Genomic DNA, 21,439 nt, shown 5'->3' on the forward strand with positions numbered 1-21,439 from the left:
CCCTAAGAGTTATAAAATGTTATAAGGGAAAAGAGTGAATACAAATGGTAATAGAGCAAGATGAGATGAGGGGTAGAGCAAACACATTGGAGAAGTAATGGAGGACAAGATCTGAAGGTCAAAGTAGACAAGGGGGTGCCAAGTGCCACAGGGAGACAGAAAGGGCACCAAGTGAGAATGGAATAGACCAAGAAGTGAGTGTTCAAGGAAGAACTGAAGGAAGAATTCAGACAGGACACTTACTTCTTGCACTGAAGATCTCCTGCTGGTGAAGTCTCTAATTCTGGGCAAATTTCTGAGAGTAGTTCATAATACTTCTGGGTTTTAAATTGTGATGGGAAAACGAGTGCAGAACATTTAACCTGCAAGAGGAAGAAGAGTGGCATTTGTCTACAAAAGGAGTAAATCCTAAAGAAAAGCAGGAGACAGCTGGTGCTAGCTTTGGTTCCAAAATGCTTTAAGACCCAACATTTGGTACACCTGGAGAAGTGAGCAAAGGAAAGCTGTTGGGCTATCAATCCCAGCATGCACCAGGTTCACAGTGGTTTAGAGGATGGCCAGCAAAGAACGTCAAAGATTTAGATCCCAAGACTGAATGGCTACAGTTGTCAGCATCCTCCAACAGCAGGGTGATTTATTTTGATACAGGGGGCATAAGGGTGTTCATAGCAGATATTCCTCTTTAAGAGGTAATAAAGTTTTGTAAGGTTAACCCCATACCTTCTTCAGAACGTACTCCAGCTCTCTGGCCTGATATGCCGGGTTCACAGAGACCTACAGACAGAAATAATAATAAAAATGGTCCTAATCATACTTCATCCCCTTTCAAAAGCCTGTTGTTGTCACTTGTACATCCACCACTCATCTCTGCCAGAATCACCAACCTTACATCCAGCTCATTGCTGCCCCCTAGGCACCTTACCAGGATAATGCCAGCCCGAGCAGTAGCAAACTGCACTAAAATCCATTCGTAGCTGTTAGGGCCCCACATTCCAACGCGATCTCCTTTCTTGAGCCCGAGAGCCACTAGCCCAGCTGCAAGGGATTCGACCTGTGGGGACAGGGACAGCAGTCAGGAACCCAAAACGTTATGCCTAAGTTTAACCCACTCCCTTTCCCTAAATACTCCCAAACACACATCATCGATCAGCTGGCTGAAGGTTTTACGTATGTTGCTGCGTGGGAAAACAACAGCCTCCACGTCCGGGATCCGATCGGTGGTCTCCAGCAGGCACTGATGCACAGTCTTGCTGTTAAGGGGCAGGTCACACGTTCCATGAACATAACTGGTGTTGGTAACAGGCCTGGGCGGTGGGAAGTCTGACAGCAGGTAACTAGAGGGTAGAGAAGAACTGTATGAGCATGTGACTCTACACAGGTATGCAAGGTTATGCAAAGTATGCAAAGGACTATGCCATTCACACATTAAAGGGGAACTTATAACCTTAACATTTTAAACAGCTATTACTTACCTTTATTTAGACCCCTCTACTCTCCTTCACCCTTAGCACACACACATTTAAAGAGCCTCCAGATCAGTATTCCATCTAAATTCTTGCAGGCTGTTACAGACCCTAAACTGCCCTCTCCCAACCCACCCGCATTATCCTCGCCTGCTCCACCATTCTCTGATGTCAACAGATGGGGGACGTGACAGTTGCAGTGCAGTTGCAGTGACAGTGAATTAAAAAAGTGATGGCAGATTGACAAATAATTTCACATTGACATCAAGGTTGCGCGATAAAAAAAGTGTTGGCCTAAACTCGTCTGACACTACTGTGCATGCAAGAATGCTCTTTTGAGTGCACAGAGTGGTGGGTGGGTTCATGCCAGTATGTGCATACAGCCAACATTTTAGGTGTACCCCATAATTTGCTCCATGCCCTAAAACCCTCCAGCAACATTGTGCACAGGACCAAAACACCTCTCTGTAAGGCCTTTGGCACACTATGGGGGTTATTTATTAAAACTCAAATTTATATTGTGTTTTTATTAAACCAAACTCCTATTCACAATTGTATCTTATTTATCACTAAATAAGTCGAAAAACTCGTGTAGGGAAAAAACTCGAATTCGGAATTTTTTTTCGGATTTGACCCCTGAATTGCTGGGTTTTTCATTATCGGGCGAAACCCAGAGCATATCACACGGTCTTCAAATTGTACAAGGGACATCTGCCATTGACTTCTACAGGTTTGAGATGGTGGATTTTCAAATTCAGACTTTTAGCAGCTTCGGAGTATAATAAATCTTGAAGAAAAAAAAATTCCTCTAAAAATTCGAGATTTTGCCCAAAAAACCTCAATCAAGAAAACAATCAAGGTTTTGTAAATAACCCCCCCAGGTGTTGTCTCCTCCGGTGGAGAGAATACAGTCCTAAATGACTGCACACTGCACATCCAGCTGACGCTGCACAGAAGACGAATGTGCATTACTGGCAATCTTCAGATCAGGGTCAACTCACAAGCTTTTAAAAGGCCATCTCCCTTGACTGCCAAGTCATACTCTCTATAATAGCATTATAAATGCTGTTGCGATGTGATAAGCTTAAGGCTGCCTGCCAGTGAGACAATGGCTGCATTCTAGTAAATAGAAAATACATATTCACCTAGGCTAACCCACAGGGAAAATAAAAAGTTATACTAGCCACTTAATGAGCACTTATCATAATAAAACGATTTCCCCCACTTCTGGTGCCCTTTAAGCCATATTTGTTTGTTGGACATTGAACCATTGCAGATTGGTCCAGGCCACAGGTTACAGGAACATGATGCCTGTTCCAAGCTGGAACCTGTATTCCCTACTAACACACTCAAGGACAAAGACAATAAACATATCATATATTTGTTACCAGGCCAGACAGGAGCTGATTAGATAATTTCATATCAAGTCCCTGAATCTAAGGAAATCGGTCTTTTACCTTTTTGCTACTAAAGACATTTTTCAAAACAGAGTTGAGGTCTGGGTGGAACTGGTCCATTATGATACTGGGGGAAATCCCGGTGGGCACCAGTCCTGCCATTGCTGTCCATGCCCCAACAGATTAAAATATGGTAGCTCCAATCAGACACTATATAAATAAATGTACAAGGATGGGACCTATTATCCAGAATGCTCGGGGCCTGGAGTGTTCTGGATAACGGATCTTTCTGTACTGAATCGTCAAACCTTAAGACTACTAGAAAATCATGTAAACATTAAATAAATCCAATAGGCTGTTTTTGCCTCAAATATGGATTAATCATATCTTTGGACGTCATGTATCAAGTACAAGGTACTGTTATATTATTGCAGAGAAAAAGGAAATCATTTTTAAAAATTTGGATAAAATGGAGTTGATGGGAGAAGGAATCCCATGCCTGTACAGACAGCCAGGAAAAACAGATTCATATAATGCAGTTTATGTATTTTCCCCTCCAAAATTCTAGTGTATCCAGCCAATATGCACCTTTGGAATGAGTGGCACAGGCAGAACATGGGACATTAATGCCTTTCAGCTGCATGACATTCAGTTGGCCTTGTGGTCTAAGTGGATGTATGCTGCCTTGTCCATAAGTCTGTACAGGGGGCCGGGAACCCCATCTAAAGGGTAAAGGAAATTCTATAAAGCAGATGAATTGACAGCAGTTGTTGAAGAAAGGCGTCCCTGGTGTATTTACTGAAAAAGTAGAACCCAAATGTTACGTTTTTTCAATGGACCAGAAAAAATGGTGGAAAATCCAGGAAAATGTAAAATCGGGGAAATTTATTATGCATAATTTATAGGTGTGATCACAAAAAAAACAATGTAAAATCAGGGAAAACTTAAAATCAGGGGAAGTTAAATTTTTCACTGTAATATTTAAATTATAAAAGCCTTTTTTTATGCTATGGGCTAAATAAATTTTGCATCTGAGCACTTTTGAAAGTTTAACAGTGTGCTTGCTGCTGGTAATTTTCTTCTATGGATTAAGGTGACCCTAGGACAGGATTGGGTCTTCCGGTTCAGCACCTGACACAATAGAAGTGGATATTTTGGGATGTGAGCGCGCCATATTTGTGACTGTGTAATATTTAAATGTGCTTTGTAGCTTCATCATACACTCCTTAAGGAAAATGCCCATTATGCCCTACCATAAAACTAGTCCCGAAAGCCTAGCGGGACCATGAAATGGAAAAGTACCATGAGATACTGAATAAGTGATAAATGGCAGTTTGCTCCCAGCCCACGTGATCAAACAGGCACTAGGCATGCAGGATATTCTGGCACAAAACAAACAAACAGCTCTCACACTTATCTGACTTACTGACATTTAGGGCTATTCCACACGGGGAGATAGCGACGCGTTTGCGGTCGCGGCGACAAAGCGCCGCGACAGTCGCCGCGACCGGCGCAGGCGACAGTTTTGTATGGGCGCCTATGTAAAAACGCCTGTGCTAACCACACGAGGCGATGCGCTTTTCAACAGTCGCCTGAAAATGCCTCGCCAGGCTTTTTCAGGCGACTGTTGAAAAGCGCATCGCCTCGTGTGGTTAGCACAGGCGTTTTTACATAGGCGCCCATACAAAACTGTCGCCTGCGCCGGTCGCGGCGACTGTCGCGGCGCTTTGTCGCCGCGACCGCAAACGCGTCGCTATCTCCCCGTGTGGACTAGCCCTTATAGTCATAGAAAGACTAAAGACAGAATTCAGTGGCACTGGAGCTTTCTCCTGGTTCAGCCAGGGCACAGACTAGGCAACAGGCACTGCACGATACGGGGAGAAACCTTAAGATGGCCATAGACTTGCAGATTATTAGGCCATATCGGACAAACGAACGTCCGTTCCAGTCTTCTGACCTGCAACTAACCATTCAGATTAACATAAAGTAGTAAAGAGAACAAATCACATGATGTTCGGGCCATTAATTGACAGACATCAATCGTACAAAAGTTATGTCTGACAAATCGTAGTGACCAGGGCTGGAACTAGGGGTAGGCAGTGTGGCACCTGCCTAGGGAGCAACACTGTGGGGGGCGCAGGGCAGGTGCTCGTTCAAGATTCTTCTGCCTACCCCTAGTCCAGATTCAATCCCCTCTGCAAGTCTCACCTACCCCCTCTGTCGCTCGCTCCTCTGTCCATCCCTCCCTCCCTCTTCTGTCCGTCCCTCCCTCCCCTGCCCCTCCGATTCCCCTTATTGCACCTATGTTATGGCGCGGGGGGGGGCTGGGTTAGCCGGCCAGGTTGCCTAGGGTGCCCGGTTGGCTTGGCCTGGCCCCACTGATATCATCACTTAGGCAATACAAGCAGAAATTTTATTAGTAGCCAATATAAATCTTTAAACCTGTCTGACTGACTAAACAACCGATCACCATGGCAAGAAAAAAGTCGGGACAATCCACACACAGTCCAAAATTCGAACGAAATTAAGTTTCTTTGCGTCTATGACCAGTTGCTAGTATATTGCGGCGAGGAAGGAATGCAAGCTCATAGCACAACAATGTAACCAGTAGAACGCCTTTATTCACACATAAACATTTATGTGCAACTAATATATGCAAACTTCAACATTGGTGTGACAATAATACTATTAAAGTTACATTGTTGCACTGAGTTTGCATTTGCTTCCTCCCCAGATTATATTTTGATTGCTTGTTTGAATATCGGCGAGAATGCATACTGTGGCAACAGCAGCTTTTATTATCTCATGTCCAGCCGCCTGACTTTCATATTGTTTTTTTCTGACAGGGCAGAGGGTCACAAAGTTTGGCAATGGCCCACCTAGGAAGCCTCAAACAGTAGGTCCACGTTTAAAGGGATTGATCACCTTTAAATAAACATTTAGTATGATGTTCTGTACCAATTTTTTATTGTTTGTGATTTTTTAGTTATTTAGCTTTTTATTCACCAGCTCTCCATTTTGTAATTTCAGCAATCTGGTTGCTAGGGTCCAAATTACCCTAGCAACCCTGCATGGATTTGAAGAAGAGACTGGAATATGAATAGGAGAGGGTCTGGATAGAAAGATGAGCAATAAAAAATTGCAATAAATTTGTAGCCTCACAGGGCGTTTGTTTTTTAGATGGGGTCAGGGACCCCCATTCGAAAAAGGAAGAAGAAAAAGGCAAATAACGCAAAAAACATAGAAAAGAAAAAAATCAAGGCCAGTTGAAAAGTTGCTTACAATTAGCCATTGTATAACACCCTAAATGTTAACTTAAAATGACACCAAAAAAATGAAAGTGTTTTAAAGGAATGACAATCTTGTGTACTGTTACCCTGCACTGGTAAAACTGGTTTGTTTGCTTCAGAGACACAAATATAGTTTATATAAACACGCTGCTGGGCAGCCATGGGGTGAATCCATTGAAGTACAGGATACACAGTAATTAACAGAAAGTGCAGAAGAATCCCACTGTATACAGTCTGAGGGACTCGCCCCATTTAAAAAGTTTGAGGACCCCTGACCTAGAGGAAAATGATGCAAATGCTGAGCTTTTGAGGTGACCTTTAACCTTGATATCAAATGGAAAGGAAATTCATAACCCACTTGGGGTGCCAAATGGTAGACAACCCTAAGTGAATGTATTTACTTACCTGACACCCCGGGCCAGTGCTCCTATAAGCAGAAAACTGCACCGGCCCAGGGTTCTTCCAGCGAGCACCACAGAGTGATCCTTTGCCGGCTTCTTCTTGCGGCTGCACATAGGCATAACTCCAGGCTGGTGCAGTTTTCTGCTGATAGAAGCACTGGCCCAGGGTGTCAGGTAAGTAAATACTATCACTTGGGGGTGCCTAACATTTGGCACTTCTAAGTGGTATACAACTTTCTTTCTCCTTGCAAAGAGTGAGCCTCCACCCAACATCTTTGAAGTGCAACAACATTGGGTGAATTAGTTGCTTGTTCTGGATAATAAGAGGTACATGCTATATAAGCCACTCGCTGCAGCATTGTTTCATACATGTACGGTATATACCACGTAAATTAGTGTGCCAATGATATGCCCCGTCTTACAACCTGAAGCCAGAAATCCTTTTAAGGCAGGGCAATTACCAAGGTCTCCAAGCCTCAGAGGGGCTATGTGGCTAAAACATATTTATATTTATCAGTGCTTTTGACAATAAGCTCTGCCAACATACCGGCTAGTTGCCAGATACACTCATATGTGCATGTAATTATTTCCCTGGAGCAGCCCAGTCTCACCCCCTACCAACCAATTGCCAGGGAGACAGGGTGCCTAGGATATGTGCATCTGGGTATACACACGTATAATTGAATTGCAAATGAAAGTGGCTTTGTTTATCCCTTTTTATTCTCTGGTTTCAATAAATGAAACAACGTGGCAGAAGTCAGTTCTCCTCCAGGTCTGTTAATCAGTTGGCTTCTACTACATGGTTAGAACCAACAGTGCAGAGAATAACATCTGCAGCATTATCTGCTTGCCCCTTCACAACAATATATGTGCTGCAACAAATCATACTGGCACAAACTCAGTGTCGTGATTATGAATTCCATTATCTTATCCCTTCCAAAAAGCATTCCTACCCAGATGCCTACAGTTATTATTAGTCTTTATTTACATCGTGCTGACACATTTACCCAGTGCTTTACAGAGAATATTTATCATTCATACTGCCCTGTCCCAGTAGGGCTTACAATATAAGGTCTCTTTTACGTACAGGAGCCAATTAACATGCCTGTATGTTTTTGGAGTTTTGTTGCAACCGAACACAGACATGGGGGCAAATTTACTAAAGGGGCGAAGTCACACCATTCGCCAGCGTCCCACCATTTCGGCACTTTGCCGATTTACTAACGGTAGCTGCCGTAATTTCACTGGCGTAATTTCGTTAAGGATATAGACTCTGGCGCAACTTCGCACTCTAACGCCAGGCAAATTTACAGTCTGGTAAAAGAGCGTTACTACGCAAATTCACTACGTTTTTGATTTTACTGACCGTTATCCTCTGTCGCCAGACTTGCCTTGCCACCTCAGACCAGGGGAAGTGCAATAGAGCGTTTTTTCCTATTTAAAGAGTGATAGACTGAAAAAGATCGTAAATTTTTTTGGGGTACCCTCCTTCCCCCCTACATTTGCTAACATATGGCACCTAAACTATACTGTGGGCTCATGTGTAGGGCAATATAACAACTTTATTTCATTTTATTAAGGTTCCCTTGCCTTGTGTAGTGTAATGTATTTGCTGCAGCATATACGGCCATTGTACTGCATGCCGTATGCTAATTAGCCAAAGCTAGCGTAACTTCGAACTGCTGAGCGTAATTTCGCTGGCGTAATTTCGCCAGCGTTCGGTACCCTGTGCACAACTTCTGATCTTTGTGAGTTAGCGTTGTCCAGGCGAATTTAAACCTGGCGAAGTGTTGCGATGTGCGCAAAGCCAGCGCTGGCGAATTTTTGCCGGTTAGTGAATTTGCCCCATTGAGAGACTATACACACCTTACATATGCACTTTTTCCTTGTTGCCTGGATAGAATCGAACCCAGGACCCCAGAAATTCAAGTAAGCAATGCTAACCATGTACACTACAATCGACGTAGGGAGCGTGTGGGAGCTAATTAGCTCCCACACGCTCCCTATGTAGATAGGCAGAATTGTACTGGGGAACGTTTGGAAGGGAGGGTAATGGGTTTATACCAGTGGTGTCCAAACTTTTGGCTTGCCGGGCCACATTGGAAAAAGAAAAATTGTCTGGGGCCACACATAAAATACACTTTTAATTGTAAAAGTAAAGGAAATACACAGAAAAGAACTACAATGCCCGTTGGATAACCAGATAGAGCTATACACTGGAATATGGGACACCTGGATAATAAATAGACGTATTATTATATTATTATTACTAACTGGGCAATGGGCAGAGACCCCCCTCCTCCTATTTCCTCGGGAACCAAGAGTTTCAAGCTGGGCCGCATTCATATGCATCCTGGGCCACATGTGGCCCTCGGGCCGCAGTTTGGACACCCCTGGTTTATACCTAGAATGATACTTTATGAACGGCGCCGATATTTCAACTAACTTTTGCCAGCCGCTGTTCTGTTACTCCACCATATGCCTGGTTTTTAAGGTGTTTTTTTTAGGGACACGGTCCCATACTACCTTATCTGCAAGGAGTAATGTGTGTAACTTAAGTGGCAGTGTGTTTTTTAGTAATGATTATTAAAAGTTATATTTTAATGGTTTGAATTAACCGTATCTGAACTGGTTAGCTTGAAGTTAAGAGGGACTGCAAGTCTGTTTGCAAGCAGTCCGGACTTTCTTCGATTGTAGTGTACCTATTGTTGTTCATCCTAGAACACTAACCTGCAGATCAAGTATTCCTTGAATACTGTAACACTCACTAGTAATTGGTTAAGCAATGCTATTCACTATTATTTATTAATATGTATTTATAGAGCACCAACATATTGCTCAGCGCTGAACACTACATCATGTGCTGCCCTCAGAGATGTCTAATGTGGCAAAACGTACCTTCCGTCCTCATACATGTGTACACGGTGGGCCTCATGGAAGGAACAGGCCCACATTCAATCACACCCACTGCCCCGGCCCCACCTCCCCCCCGAGCCACTGACTTTAAATTCCTATTGCAAAAAGTGTAACTCTTTTGCCTCGTAGCAAACGTGAACCTGGCTAAGGTTTGGACCCTATGTTAAATAATGGCTTTGCGTTTTCAATTCAGCACTCTTTGTACAATGCCAAAGATTAATAGAAGTGATCTGGTAACCACACAGCTAATCCACCCTTGTAGCCCCCTTGGAGTGAACCTTCAAAAGATCTAGTTTCTCATGAAATTTCTCCTGGGTCAACCAGTCACCTATACTTAAACTTACTCAATTGAGTCTATTGAAAAGAAGCTTCAGTGAACTGCTTCATCATGTCAACAAAAGCAAAGCGGTTGAATACCTCAGCCTTCTCCCTGTTTCCACCAACTAGTTTAATAGCATTGTATTTACATACCGTATATACTCGCGTATAAGCCGAGTTTTTCAGCACCCAAAATGTGCTGAAAAACTCAACCTCGGCTTATACGCGGGTCATACCGTAGATACGCTCCTTCCGCGGCCCCAACACACCTCCCTCTCCCATAGCGCAGGACTGTCTGTGACTGACTGTCACGATCGCCGCCCGGAGCAGGTCCAGGAGCTCCGGGCGGCGCGTCCTTCCCTGCCGGCGTTCGCTCCCAAAATGGCGGCGCCCATGGCCGATCTTCGCTCTCCAGTTGCTCCCTCTGTCTCTGCAGGGCTCGCAGGGTGCTGGGTGTAAAGGGGAACATTTCTCCAGCCATTTTATGAGGGATTTTGATGTTTTCACCCCGTCGGATCAGCAGTGGCATCACTATGCGTCTGTGCTAGAGAACTGTGTCCTATTTATAACCTGGCCCACACTGATCCTTCTCAGGGTAAGCATATTTTTGCAGTGTCATGTTCCTGCTGATGGAATTATGGGGAGGCTCTTTTAAATCGTTTTAGATAGATTTATATGCCATAAAACATGATTACACATTTACACATTCACATTTTGAAATCTGACATGGGGCCCCTAGGCTTATACACGAGTCAATACATTTTTCCAGTTTTCTTAGGTAAATTAGGTACCTCGGCTTATACACGGGTCGGCTTATACACGAGTATATACGGTAACACTTTTCATTTTCAATTGTCTTTCCCTATTTTCATTTCTGCAACCTCCACCAGCTCTTCCCCTACATAAAAGGTTCAGATTACTCAGGTAACTTGAATGCAGATATTTTTAAACTAATCTCGGTCACAATCGTTTATTGAGCCATAGTGGTTTTGCATTACAGGGAAATAAATGTGTTTAGCAGCTTTTGATATTGCAATTACCTTGTGTTTAATCCTGGTGAATGGTTGTCCATGTTAATATGCTGGCCTTTTCATGCTATTCACATAGGGCAAAAGAATTGTGTGTTGATACCTGGGGGCATATTTATCAAAGGTTGAAGTTAGAGATCTTCACAGTCCTCTAGAGTGAAATTACGCTCCATTCATTTCTATGGCATGTTGAAAGGCATATTTCTCAAAGGGTGAACTTTCACCATTTCATATTGAATAATACTCTTTTAAAAATCCCATAAAAATGAATGGAGAGTGGCGGAATTTCACTCTAGAGGACTGTGAAGATCTCGAACTTCAGTTTTTGATAAATATGCCCCCTGGTCTTTACCAAGGAAAATGCAGTATGAAAAACACAGCGGGTGCCATTAGCCTTCTTGTAGCAGCAGATCAGACTTGTTGTGGATTACTTCCCATTAGCCATAATCAAAATAACTGAGGCTTGCCAATGACCTATGATTAAACCTCAAAAAATGTACCTGTCCACGTTTTTTTGTAACAGTCATGGGTTGGTTGGGGAGACCTACAGCTTTGTCCACTGGTATCATTGAGAGTCGTCTGTTTTAGCATGGTTTTTAGAAGTTTAATAATGGTTTTTAGAAGGTCCAAATGTCCAGTGTCACACTATGATTTTGACAGCTGTGATTCTCCAAAAAATTGCATCTACTGTGCCTCAGAAATCACCCCCTGCCCCTCGATCATGAAGAGTAAGGAGCTATCAATCCAGGGAAGTTCTGGAGAAGCAGTGATCAAACTTTGCTTATAAAGAATGTCCCCAACCCTGAAAATCCCCCAGAGCACTTTCCAACACAAGATAAGAACATGGCTATGGCAACTTCCCCACCAAAATCAGTGATAGGTAAAGAGGACAATAGTCAAGAAAAGCCCACTGGATCTTGGGAGATCCACAGCTGAGATGGGAGAAACCATCCATGAGGCAACTAAAACACAGACAAACAGCGCCGGATTTCAATGACGGGCGCCCCAAGGCCGCGCGGTCCGACCAGGCGGCCGCACGGTCCTATCGCCCACCTCACCTCCCCAGCGCGCCGGCGAAAAAACGCCGGCGCAGCTGCTGTAATTGAATGGGGACGCACACGTCCCCATAATGCGGCTGGTCGGCATGCCGCCCCTATTTTTTTGCCGCCATAGGCCCGGGCCTATGCGGCCTTGCCGCAAATCCGGGCCTGCAGACAAAGATTTATGGAAAAGTAGCTAAAGGAAAACAATTGCTTAAAAAACTAGGCTGATCTGATTGTTGGCCCCCCAGCCAGCGATTAGATCATACAGCAGTGGCCACTGGCCAAAAACCACAACAATGCGCCAGGGAGGTCCAACTCAGTCTAGAGAGACTGATTCACAGCATTTATTGGCCAACGTATGCTAAACTAACTGCAGCCAAAAGTGGTTCTACTAAGTACTGACTCTGAAGGGGGGAGGTGATATCTATGCAACCAACAAATCTGCTTTGTTTAATTTTGCACCTTCAAAGTGTCAAGTATGTTGTGTCAAATGTTAATGACCATTAAATTAATTTTAACTACAGGTTGCAACCAGATCTGTCAAGACTCAAGACACTTCTCAGTGTGGACAATGAGAATAGCAAAAAGTGTGACATGACATTTGAAAACATAACACAGAAGGAACTGTTCGTTTGAGCAATTACAAAATGCAATGGGCAAGTCATCTGAAATACCCCACCGTGTCTTTGCCCTATAACAGAGACACTTTCCTTGCTTCTCATTAAAGGGGTGCTTCACCTTCAAACAACTAGTTGTTTTCAGATAGATCACCAGAAATACTTACTTTTTCCAATGACATTCTATTTTCTTTGTGTGACAGTGTCAAGTCAAGTGTAATTTTTCACCGTCTGAAGCAGCCCTGGGAGGGGGGTCGCTGACCCTGTAAACTGTTCTAAATGGATACATTTTGTTGATACATTTCTTATCTTTGTCCCTGCTGAGCAGAATCCCCAGGTTTCATTAGAAGCAGTTGTTAGAATTGATACAATAGTTGCTAATACTCCAGAGATGCTGCTGAGAAATGTATCAACTAAATGTTGTAAAATTGCAACAGTTTAGAGTCTGCCCCTGAATTACTAAGTTGCCAGACTGAAACACCAAAGACACAAACTTTCAACTTTAAACTTAGATTTTGGAAAAACAGTAAAAAATAAATAATGGAAAGTAATTGAAAAAAGTCTTCATTTCTGAGGAACCACTGAATAAGAAAAAATGTTTGGAAGGTGAACAAGCCCTTTAAAGCTCTTTGGGATGTACATTGAATCTGTGCTAAAGAGAAAGTGAATCTGTTCCTGAGTGACAGCTGAATTGTGTTGTACACTCTGTAACACAAAGCGGAAATGAATCCTCTCATAAAACTACTGCAAAACTTAAGTTCACACTGGGCAATTAAAAGCAGACAAGAAACATGTATAAAATCTATATTCATGCACCAAAGTCCTCCCAAGGCCTGGATTCCCTAGAAATCTCCAAAAGCAATGGATTTTCAGCTATAAGGGTGGTGGCAGATGGGGATTAGTCGCCCAGCGAATACGAATTTGTATGCCATCCCACCAGATTCGTATACTTGCCAGCGGGAAGGCATTTCGGGGGGAAATTAGTCACCTGAGTAGGGGAGATATGTCGCTGGGCGACTAATCTCCCTGTCTGCCACCACCCTAAAGCCCCCAACATTCCAGGCTGACTTGCCTAGACATGATAAAGCTGGGTGGCATTCCTCTATACAAGCAGAGGGAAAACTGACTTTAGCATCTTCAAGGAGAACTAAGTCCTAAGTAATAATTAAGCTCCCCAGAACCATCCCTTCTCCCAACTGAACTGCATAACTGCGGACTGACTAAACCTGGCTGGTTGCTGTACCTTGGTCTGTACAGCAGAGTAGAGGAGTGGAGTGGGAAGGCATCATCTTGCTCCACTTTAGATTCTCTATTCTGTGACAACACTGAGCATGTGCAGTAGAACCAGTTCCAGATTGGCTTCAACTACACTTGCTCCCATCAGAATGTTGCAGAGAAGAGGACCTGAAGCATCGCAAGATGCCGCCTGCCAACCCTGTTGCAATACTCTGCTTTTTTAGGGTACAAGGCACAGGAAACAGTCTGGTTTAGGGGTCCTTGTTGTTGGGGTTCAGTAGTTGTAAGGGAAGGCTTAGCAGAGCCCTTATTCTCAGGCTCTAAGGCAATAAAGTCTAAATTGCTTTCAGACGCTTTTTTAGTCTAATGTTCAAATAAAATTTATCTTTTTAACAAGCGACTGCGGTGTTGGTGACTATTGAATGTGGTCTGGAGTGCGCTGCCATACATCAATAATCGTAACTTGGCGTTTATTTCTTGGCGACGGACTCGGGGCGGCTGCACCCGGGTCACAACAGGAATCCGGTAAGCTAAATACCAAATTGAAGATTGGGGATATCATAGTTGGGGATGGTTTTTCTCTCTCCCCCCTTCCTTAAGTGAGAGGCTCGGGGCAATTGGCACCTGAGCCAGTTTAACTTAATGGTGAGAAAAATTTTAAGCTAATAAACACTATTGAATAAGCTTATACCGGATTTCACAATTCTCTGTATGAGTGTGAAATAAATTAATTACCCTAAATTGCTGAAAATCCTTGTTCTGATCTACTGATAAAGTATAAGTCAGGTGCAATGTCACCTTCATTTGAAGTTAAAATGGAACTTCTGGATCTTTGTGACCAGCAGGTGAATGCCGTAGCTGCAACGGGTAACACATCAGCAGTAAATATTCACTTATTGCTTCATTAGTGTCAGTTACAAAGTGCAGAGTTTTTGCTTGCTAGCGACCAATGTCATGGCATGCACTCTCTACTGTAAAGAGACAAGGAAAGGCACGTGAATGCTCAGTACTGCAAGCCACGACGAGAGGGGGGGGCAGTGCTCTAATGTCAGTTCATTAAAGGGGAAGTCTGCCAAAAATTCTCTGTGTAAAAGGAAAAAATGCCCAACTTACATTAATAAATAACCATTGCCTGGATATACATTTTCTGCATTTTCTGTGGGAGTGGAGCTTATAATCTAAAGTCTCTAACACACTCTATGGCCAGTTTTCTCAGTAGCCAGCTAACTTGTCTGTATGTTATTGGAGTGGTGTGGGAGGAAAGTTCAGACATGGGGAGAACATACAAGCTACCAACGTCGGACTGCAGGGTTTCAGGCCCACCAGGGCTGCAGCATCAGGGGCCCACTCGGTCTTCCCAGGCCCCCTGCCCCACCACAACCCCCATCCCCCACAGGCCCAAAACCCCAAAATTAGTATCTCTCAATTCGGCTGTGATCATATGGGGGGAAGTCAGGGAGCAGTACAGGGTCTTGGCTGTGGGGAGTGGGCCTGGGCTGGAGGGGTACACTGGGTTTTTTCCTGGTGTGCTGCCAGCCCAGTCCGACCCTGCAAGCTACTGGCAAATCAATTCTGCAGTTCGGTTCTGATCAAGTGCCCAGGACAGGATTGAACTCAAGATCCAGCTCTGAGCCACACAATTCTGCAACTGGGCTGTACTTGATGGTCACTTTTAGATCACCAGTGTAAAGCTGGCCATAGACGCAAAGATCCGATCGTACGAATCAACGTACGATCAGACTTTCCCATCTCCCGACCCTCCACTAACCATTCAGATCAAAGTCTTATCATTCCGACCGAATAAAGTAGTAAAAGAACAGATCAGCCGATGTTCTGCCCCTGACAAAAATCGTACGAAAGTTATGTCCGACAAAAGCTAGTGACAGTCTCCCACTGAAGATCGTACGATCGGCAATACACGCAGAGATATTATCGGCAGCCGACAGAAATTTTCTAACCTGTCCGATCGAACAAACGACCGATCTCCGCCGGACGAAAAATGTCGGGACTCTCCACACACGGTCCGAAAATCGTACGAATCCTCAATTCGTACGATCGGATCGTTGCGTCTATGGCCAGCTTAACATGATGTTACTGGGCCCCACAACAAATTCAATCAAGGTCCCTAAAACATGGGTGCGCTTATCTATTTGAAAAAGATATATTAAAGTTGTGCATTATTTAGCAGGGTCTGCTTCCTCCCTGAATGGGGGGGCTTGCATTACAGCAGTGCAGCCTCTCCTCATGCACAGAACTATCCAATGTACCGCGTGACTGCAGGGTGGGCTATATTCATATCGTGACGTCATCCAGCTGGGTCTATGGAGTACAGTACAGCTGGGTCTATGGAGTACAGTACAGCTGGGTCTATGGAATACAGTACAGTACAGCTGGGGTAACACTTGGGGCAGGAAACTAACTGGGAGCAAGTCATGTGCATGAGCCACAGGATATATTTATTTTCTACAAATTTACACCATTTCCATGCAAACAATGACCCCCCCAACTCTTCATTTGCCCCATACATGTTAGCCACCTCCCCCCTCTACCCCATCACATGCCCCCCTACATTTAACTATAAACGTGCCCGGGACCAGGACAGCAGAAGGACAGGGCAGATCCATAGGAAGGGGGGAATATTTGTGCACTATTTGCCCCCTTACCTGCCCCGATGAATGTCTCGGTACCACACCCTCCTCCATCCTGCACCCAGGAGCTCCCGAGTCAGGACCTGCACCAATCTAACAGGCGCCATAACAAGATGCCCAAGATCGTCAGACGGAACCCGAATAGTAGAACGTTAAGGAGTTCTTAATCCACGCCCAGTTACTGTGTAGCGCCGCCCTGTATTGTGCCACGCCCACTCTGTACATGCGCCACGCCCGATCATAGCCAAAGCGATTATACAGCCACGTGCGACAATCGTGCCCCGCCCACATGCCTCTTTACAGTTTCGCTGAGGGGCTGGTTAGGGAGTGTGTAAGAAGTTCGCGCCATGTGGGGAGAGTTAGGGGGTGGGGAAGAGCCGTAGCTCTGGGAGCAAAAACAGCAGCAGTAGGAATATGTGTGGAGAAGGGGGACCTGAGCATTTACATTGGGTCTGACAGGGGTTCCGAATAGTTTGCTCCATGTGGGGGTGGGACTCAGCAGTTTTAGGAGGAGCCCTGTGGTAAATAAGGCCGCCATTAGGGGTAATCTTGTTGGTCCTATAGGGGGGCTGCACTTTTCGAAACAGCTGGGCCTAGGGTTGCCACCTCCCTGTTTTTTTTGAAGGTCTGACTGGGTCTAAACTGCCTGCCCGGTCTTCCAAATTAGCGAAACCGGCAAGAATGTGTACCTGAAGGCCTGCCCAATTCACTAACTAGTACCCAATCTTGTAACCATCAGTGTTCCTCACTCTCACAGAACAAATCTGAAGCCATTTACTTTGCATGCTAGCTGCTGCTGGGCTCCACTCCCAGGCTTACTGTTCCTGACTAATGCAGTGCTTCTGCTAACGCTGGGTGGTCTGACACAGAGGAGAACATTTTTACTTGTTCCCATCTGCCTTAATTTCTATCTCATTATACACTAGACCCCTGCACTCCTTCCTAACTGCGTGCACTCTAACCCAGACTCCTTAAAAGCTGCACTCTTATCCATTCTCTTCACTGCCTGCATTCTAAAACTGTTCATGCATGGGCAAAGGCAAACAATTTGATCAGTCTGATTTGGACGAGCATGTGGGTGGCCAAATTCATCAAGGACCCACTCTTTTGCCTACCTCACCAAACATATCTATTTGTTCATGGCTATCTGGCTGCACTCCAACTCAAGTTCAACCACCTGTGTTCCAACCTAATATTGGAACAACCTGCACTCCCACCCATTAGTCTAACCACCCGCACTCCCACCCATTAGTCTAACCGCCTGCACTCCCACCCATTAGTCTAACCGCTCGCACTCCCACCCATTAGTCCAACCGCCTGCACTCCCACCCATTAGTCTAACCGCCTGCACTCCCACCCATTAGTCTAAACGCCCGCACTCCCACCCATTAGTCTAACCGCCCGCACTCCCACCCATTAGTCTAACCGCTTGCACTCCCACCCATTAGTCTAACCGCCCGCACTCCCACCCGTTAGTCTAACTGCCCGCACTCCCACCCATTAGTCTAACCGCCTGCACTCCCACCCATTAGTCTAATCGCCTGCACTACCACCCATTAGTCTAACCGCCTGCACTCCCACCCATTAGTCTAACCGCCTGCACTCCCACCCATTAGTCTAATCGCCTGCACTACACCCATTAGTCTAATCGCCTGCACTACCACCCATTAGTCTAACCGCCCGCACTCCCACCCATTAGTCTAACCACCTGCACTCCCACCCATTAGTCTAACCGCCTGCACTCTCACCCATTAGTATAAATGCCTGCACTCCTACCCATTTTTCTAACCGCCTGCACTCCCACCCATTTGTCTAACCGCCTGCACTCCTGCTAGTAGTTTAAACACATGTGCTCCTATCCAATAGTGTAACCACCTTTGCTCCCACCCAATAGTGTAATGACCTGCACTCCCAATCAAGCTTAACTAGAGTTCCAACCTAATAGTGGAACAGCCTGCAATCCCACCCAATAATCTAATTGCCTGCACTCTTGCCCAAAAGAGTAACCACCTGTGCTCCCATCCAATAGAGTACCCACCTTTGCTCCCACCCAATAGTCTACTGACCTGCACTCCCACCCAAGCTGAACTAGAGTTCCAACCTAAAAGTGGAACAGCCTGCAATCCCACCCAATGATCTAACTGCCTGCACTCTTGCCGAATAGAGTAACCACCTGTGCTCCCATCCAATAGTCTAACCACCTGTGCTCCCACACATTAGTCTATTTGACTGCACTCCCACTCAAGTCTTAACCACCTACACTTCCAGCCAGTAGTCAAACACCTGCACTCCCACCCAACAGCCTAAATTCTTGGGTTTCTACCCAATGTTCTATATATACAGTGAGTGTCCCCTTATTATTATTATTATGGCATTATCCAAATTTCACTTGCATCTTTTTTTGTCGTTGCGGTAAAACAAAGCACTCCAAACATTCAAAATTCAGTAAAAAAGAATATTCCTGGCAGTTTCCCTTTAAATACTGTCCATAAATACTAGGTAGGAGGGATATGTGACTTGGAGGCAGGATTTACACAATGAGCAAGAACAATGTGGGTGTTACTGTAGATCTGTAGATGGCACTATACTGTATGTGGGTGTGGAATGTAGTGTGGGTGGGGCAGGCACAAGAATGTGCTGCTGAGAAAGTCCAGTCATTTTATAAAGGGGAAGAGTGGCTAGTGTGGGAATGTGCAGAGAAAAGGGAGTCACAATGTTCTGTGTCAGGAAATATATTAACCATTCCAAGTCAGTCTAAAGGACAAGCATATATCTTATCAATCACTTATGTACACTGTATTACTCAATGCTTTATAGCCTGCAGTCATGGAATTACCTACAGTAAATAAAATACTTAAACCAATGAAGCAGATGCAGCAGATTAAAAGAGAACATTGACTTCTGCTACATTGCTTTAACAGTCAGAACCAGTGAATAGAAAGGGCTAAACAAATGTGTTATCAATGTAAATTGGAAAAATGCTCAAGATTATATTTGCTTTCATGATAAAATATGTGTTTGAAAAGAGATGACATTTCATCTACAGCCTGATTTGGGCACTAAGTGTTGTGCTAGCCCCTTGGTACGCTTTAGTAGGGGGATGTGCCCTTCGTTATCATATACTTCTATATCCCCAGATGCAAGCTCCCCCCAGCATAACAGCATGTGCTTCTACCACGTGACCCCTGTTTGAGGCTTGGGGCCTAAAGGAAATACCCTGCCCTAAAGTTTGGCTTTTTGTAACTAAAAGTGTCTAAATATTACTGTACTGTGCGTTTGCAGGGGCCAAGACAGTCAGATTCCTTGAACTGGCAAAAAAAGCTTAATCACTGGTGGGTGCCCACCCCAATGGCACCCAATATTTGCTTTGACTTTCCTTTATATTAGGCATATTGCCTGCATAAACATTCCTATCAACAGGCTCCAAAGTCACTACAGAATATATAGTGCATGGGGATGAACACGTGATTCAGCTGCTGTTGTAAAGCAACACAAACTTGTATTGTGTTACAAGCAGTGGCGTAAATATATATTTCAGGTACTCACATATAAGAAGAAATACAAGTCTGGGTGTAGTCCTCAAGATGCACTGAAGTGACAGGATTGCACGCACAGGTCTTCGGTGAATCAAGGCGAGAATTTATTCGTGGAGGCTGACATTTCGTCTAACACAATAGTCTTTTTTCCAAGCAAGGGAAAGTTGTAAACAGTTAAACGGATGTAGTGGCGGGAATAACTAAACAAAAGCTTAGAAAGGTGAAAGGGAAATGTGAGAACAAAAGTGAATTCAAAACTGAATCCAATCCATTAAATGAATGAATCCAGAATATATAAATCACCTTATAATGAAAAGTAATAGTTCAAACACACACATATTATTCAGCATGTTGTGCTGTGTTAGTAAAACATTAAAGCTTTAACAGTGTATCCAGAAGCAAAAAAGGTCAAAGTAACAATAGTTACAGTTTAGATGTATGTAGAAGAGATGTGCAGGCGAAACCTGTGTCGGGCAGTGATGTGCAAGCGAAACGCGTGGATCAGGCAGGTTCAGGATAATTTCCGCACAACATTGTGGCTGAGGCGGCGAATCGCTAGTGCAGATAGCCAAATTTCCATTTTAAAAACCAGCCAAATTTAGCTCTTAATGTTACCAGGAGCAGCTTTTTGCTGCTCCTGGTAATGTGTTTGGCTCTGCCACCTGATGCGAATTTCTCAACTCTCCACATGCCACTAGTGCCCCTGACCCTCAGCAAAGTACATGATTAGCTACACAGGTGTCAAAACAGCAAGTATTCTGATGTTACCCAAAAAGGCAAAACAACCCCAATCTGTATTAGTGGCATTTCCATCTTACCATCCCTCTACAACAAAGTCATAAGGACTTTAACACACCATATGAAATAATATGCAAGGAAGCTTATCCTAAAGTACTGGTATTGAATAATCACACCTAAATTGAACGCAACTGCCATCGGATGCAATTGCTCTGATAAATTGGGATAAAACATTTTAACAACTGCCTGGAATATGCTGTGATTCTGTCATTTCTGGGACTCACCACCATGTGATACTTTAGGTGCACTGCTGCATACACACCCCCCCCCCTGCCAGTGCAAATGTGAGCTGATCGCAATGTCGTCCCTAGAATACCAGAACCGCCCAGGAATCTTGTATGGCCTGGGTATGATTACCAATAAATGTGTCATGTAGAAATTAAAATTTAGCACACAATATTTTACAAGCAAAAAGTAATCAAGAACAAAACAGAGTGCAATAAAATCATTAAGATCCAATAAAACCAACGAAAGCAATAAAGTTATTGCACCAAACAAGCAGCCAGTCACTAGCAATATAGAACTGACAATAAAATCAAATCACTACATGTAAGAAAGTCACTAAATGGAAGAAAATCACTGGAATAAATGAAAAGTAATAATGCAGTTTGACACTGGTTATACTGGAAATAAAATGTGTTTTAGAGCTTAAAACACTCTCAATACAGTAAAAAAAAAAATTCAAGAAATACTATGTAAACTTGTCCAGCTGTGCATTGTGTTCATGTAAGTGTACTGTGGGTGTACA

General features: G+C 44.1%; 1 protein-coding gene across 1 annotated transcript in view; it reads right to left on the minus strand.

Moving 5' to 3' along the window:
* Positions 1–16,543, minus strand: part of acsf2.L (acyl-CoA synthetase family member 2 L homeolog) — a 30,685-nt gene extending 14,142 nt beyond the window's left edge. Inside the window, exons 1-5 of the mRNA XM_018235298.2 lie at positions 16,373–16,543; positions 1,139–1,334; positions 923–1,051; positions 721–774; positions 244–362 (exon numbers count right to left, since the gene is read on the minus strand). Of these exons, the coding sequence (XP_018090787.1) occupies positions 244–362; positions 721–774; positions 923–1,051; positions 1,139–1,334; positions 16,373–16,464 (590 nt within the window). The 5' untranslated portion in view covers positions 16,465–16,543. The remainder of the gene's footprint in view (positions 1–243; positions 363–720; positions 775–922; positions 1,052–1,138; positions 1,335–16,372) is intronic.
* Between the last annotated feature and the right edge of the window lie 4,896 nt (positions 16,544–21,439).

This window comes from Xenopus laevis, chromosome 9_10L, assembly GCF_017654675.1.
Source record: "Xenopus laevis strain J_2021 chromosome 9_10L, Xenopus_laevis_v10.1, whole genome shotgun sequence".
Classification (NCBI taxonomy): Eukaryota; Metazoa; Chordata; class Amphibia; order Anura; family Pipidae; genus Xenopus; species Xenopus laevis.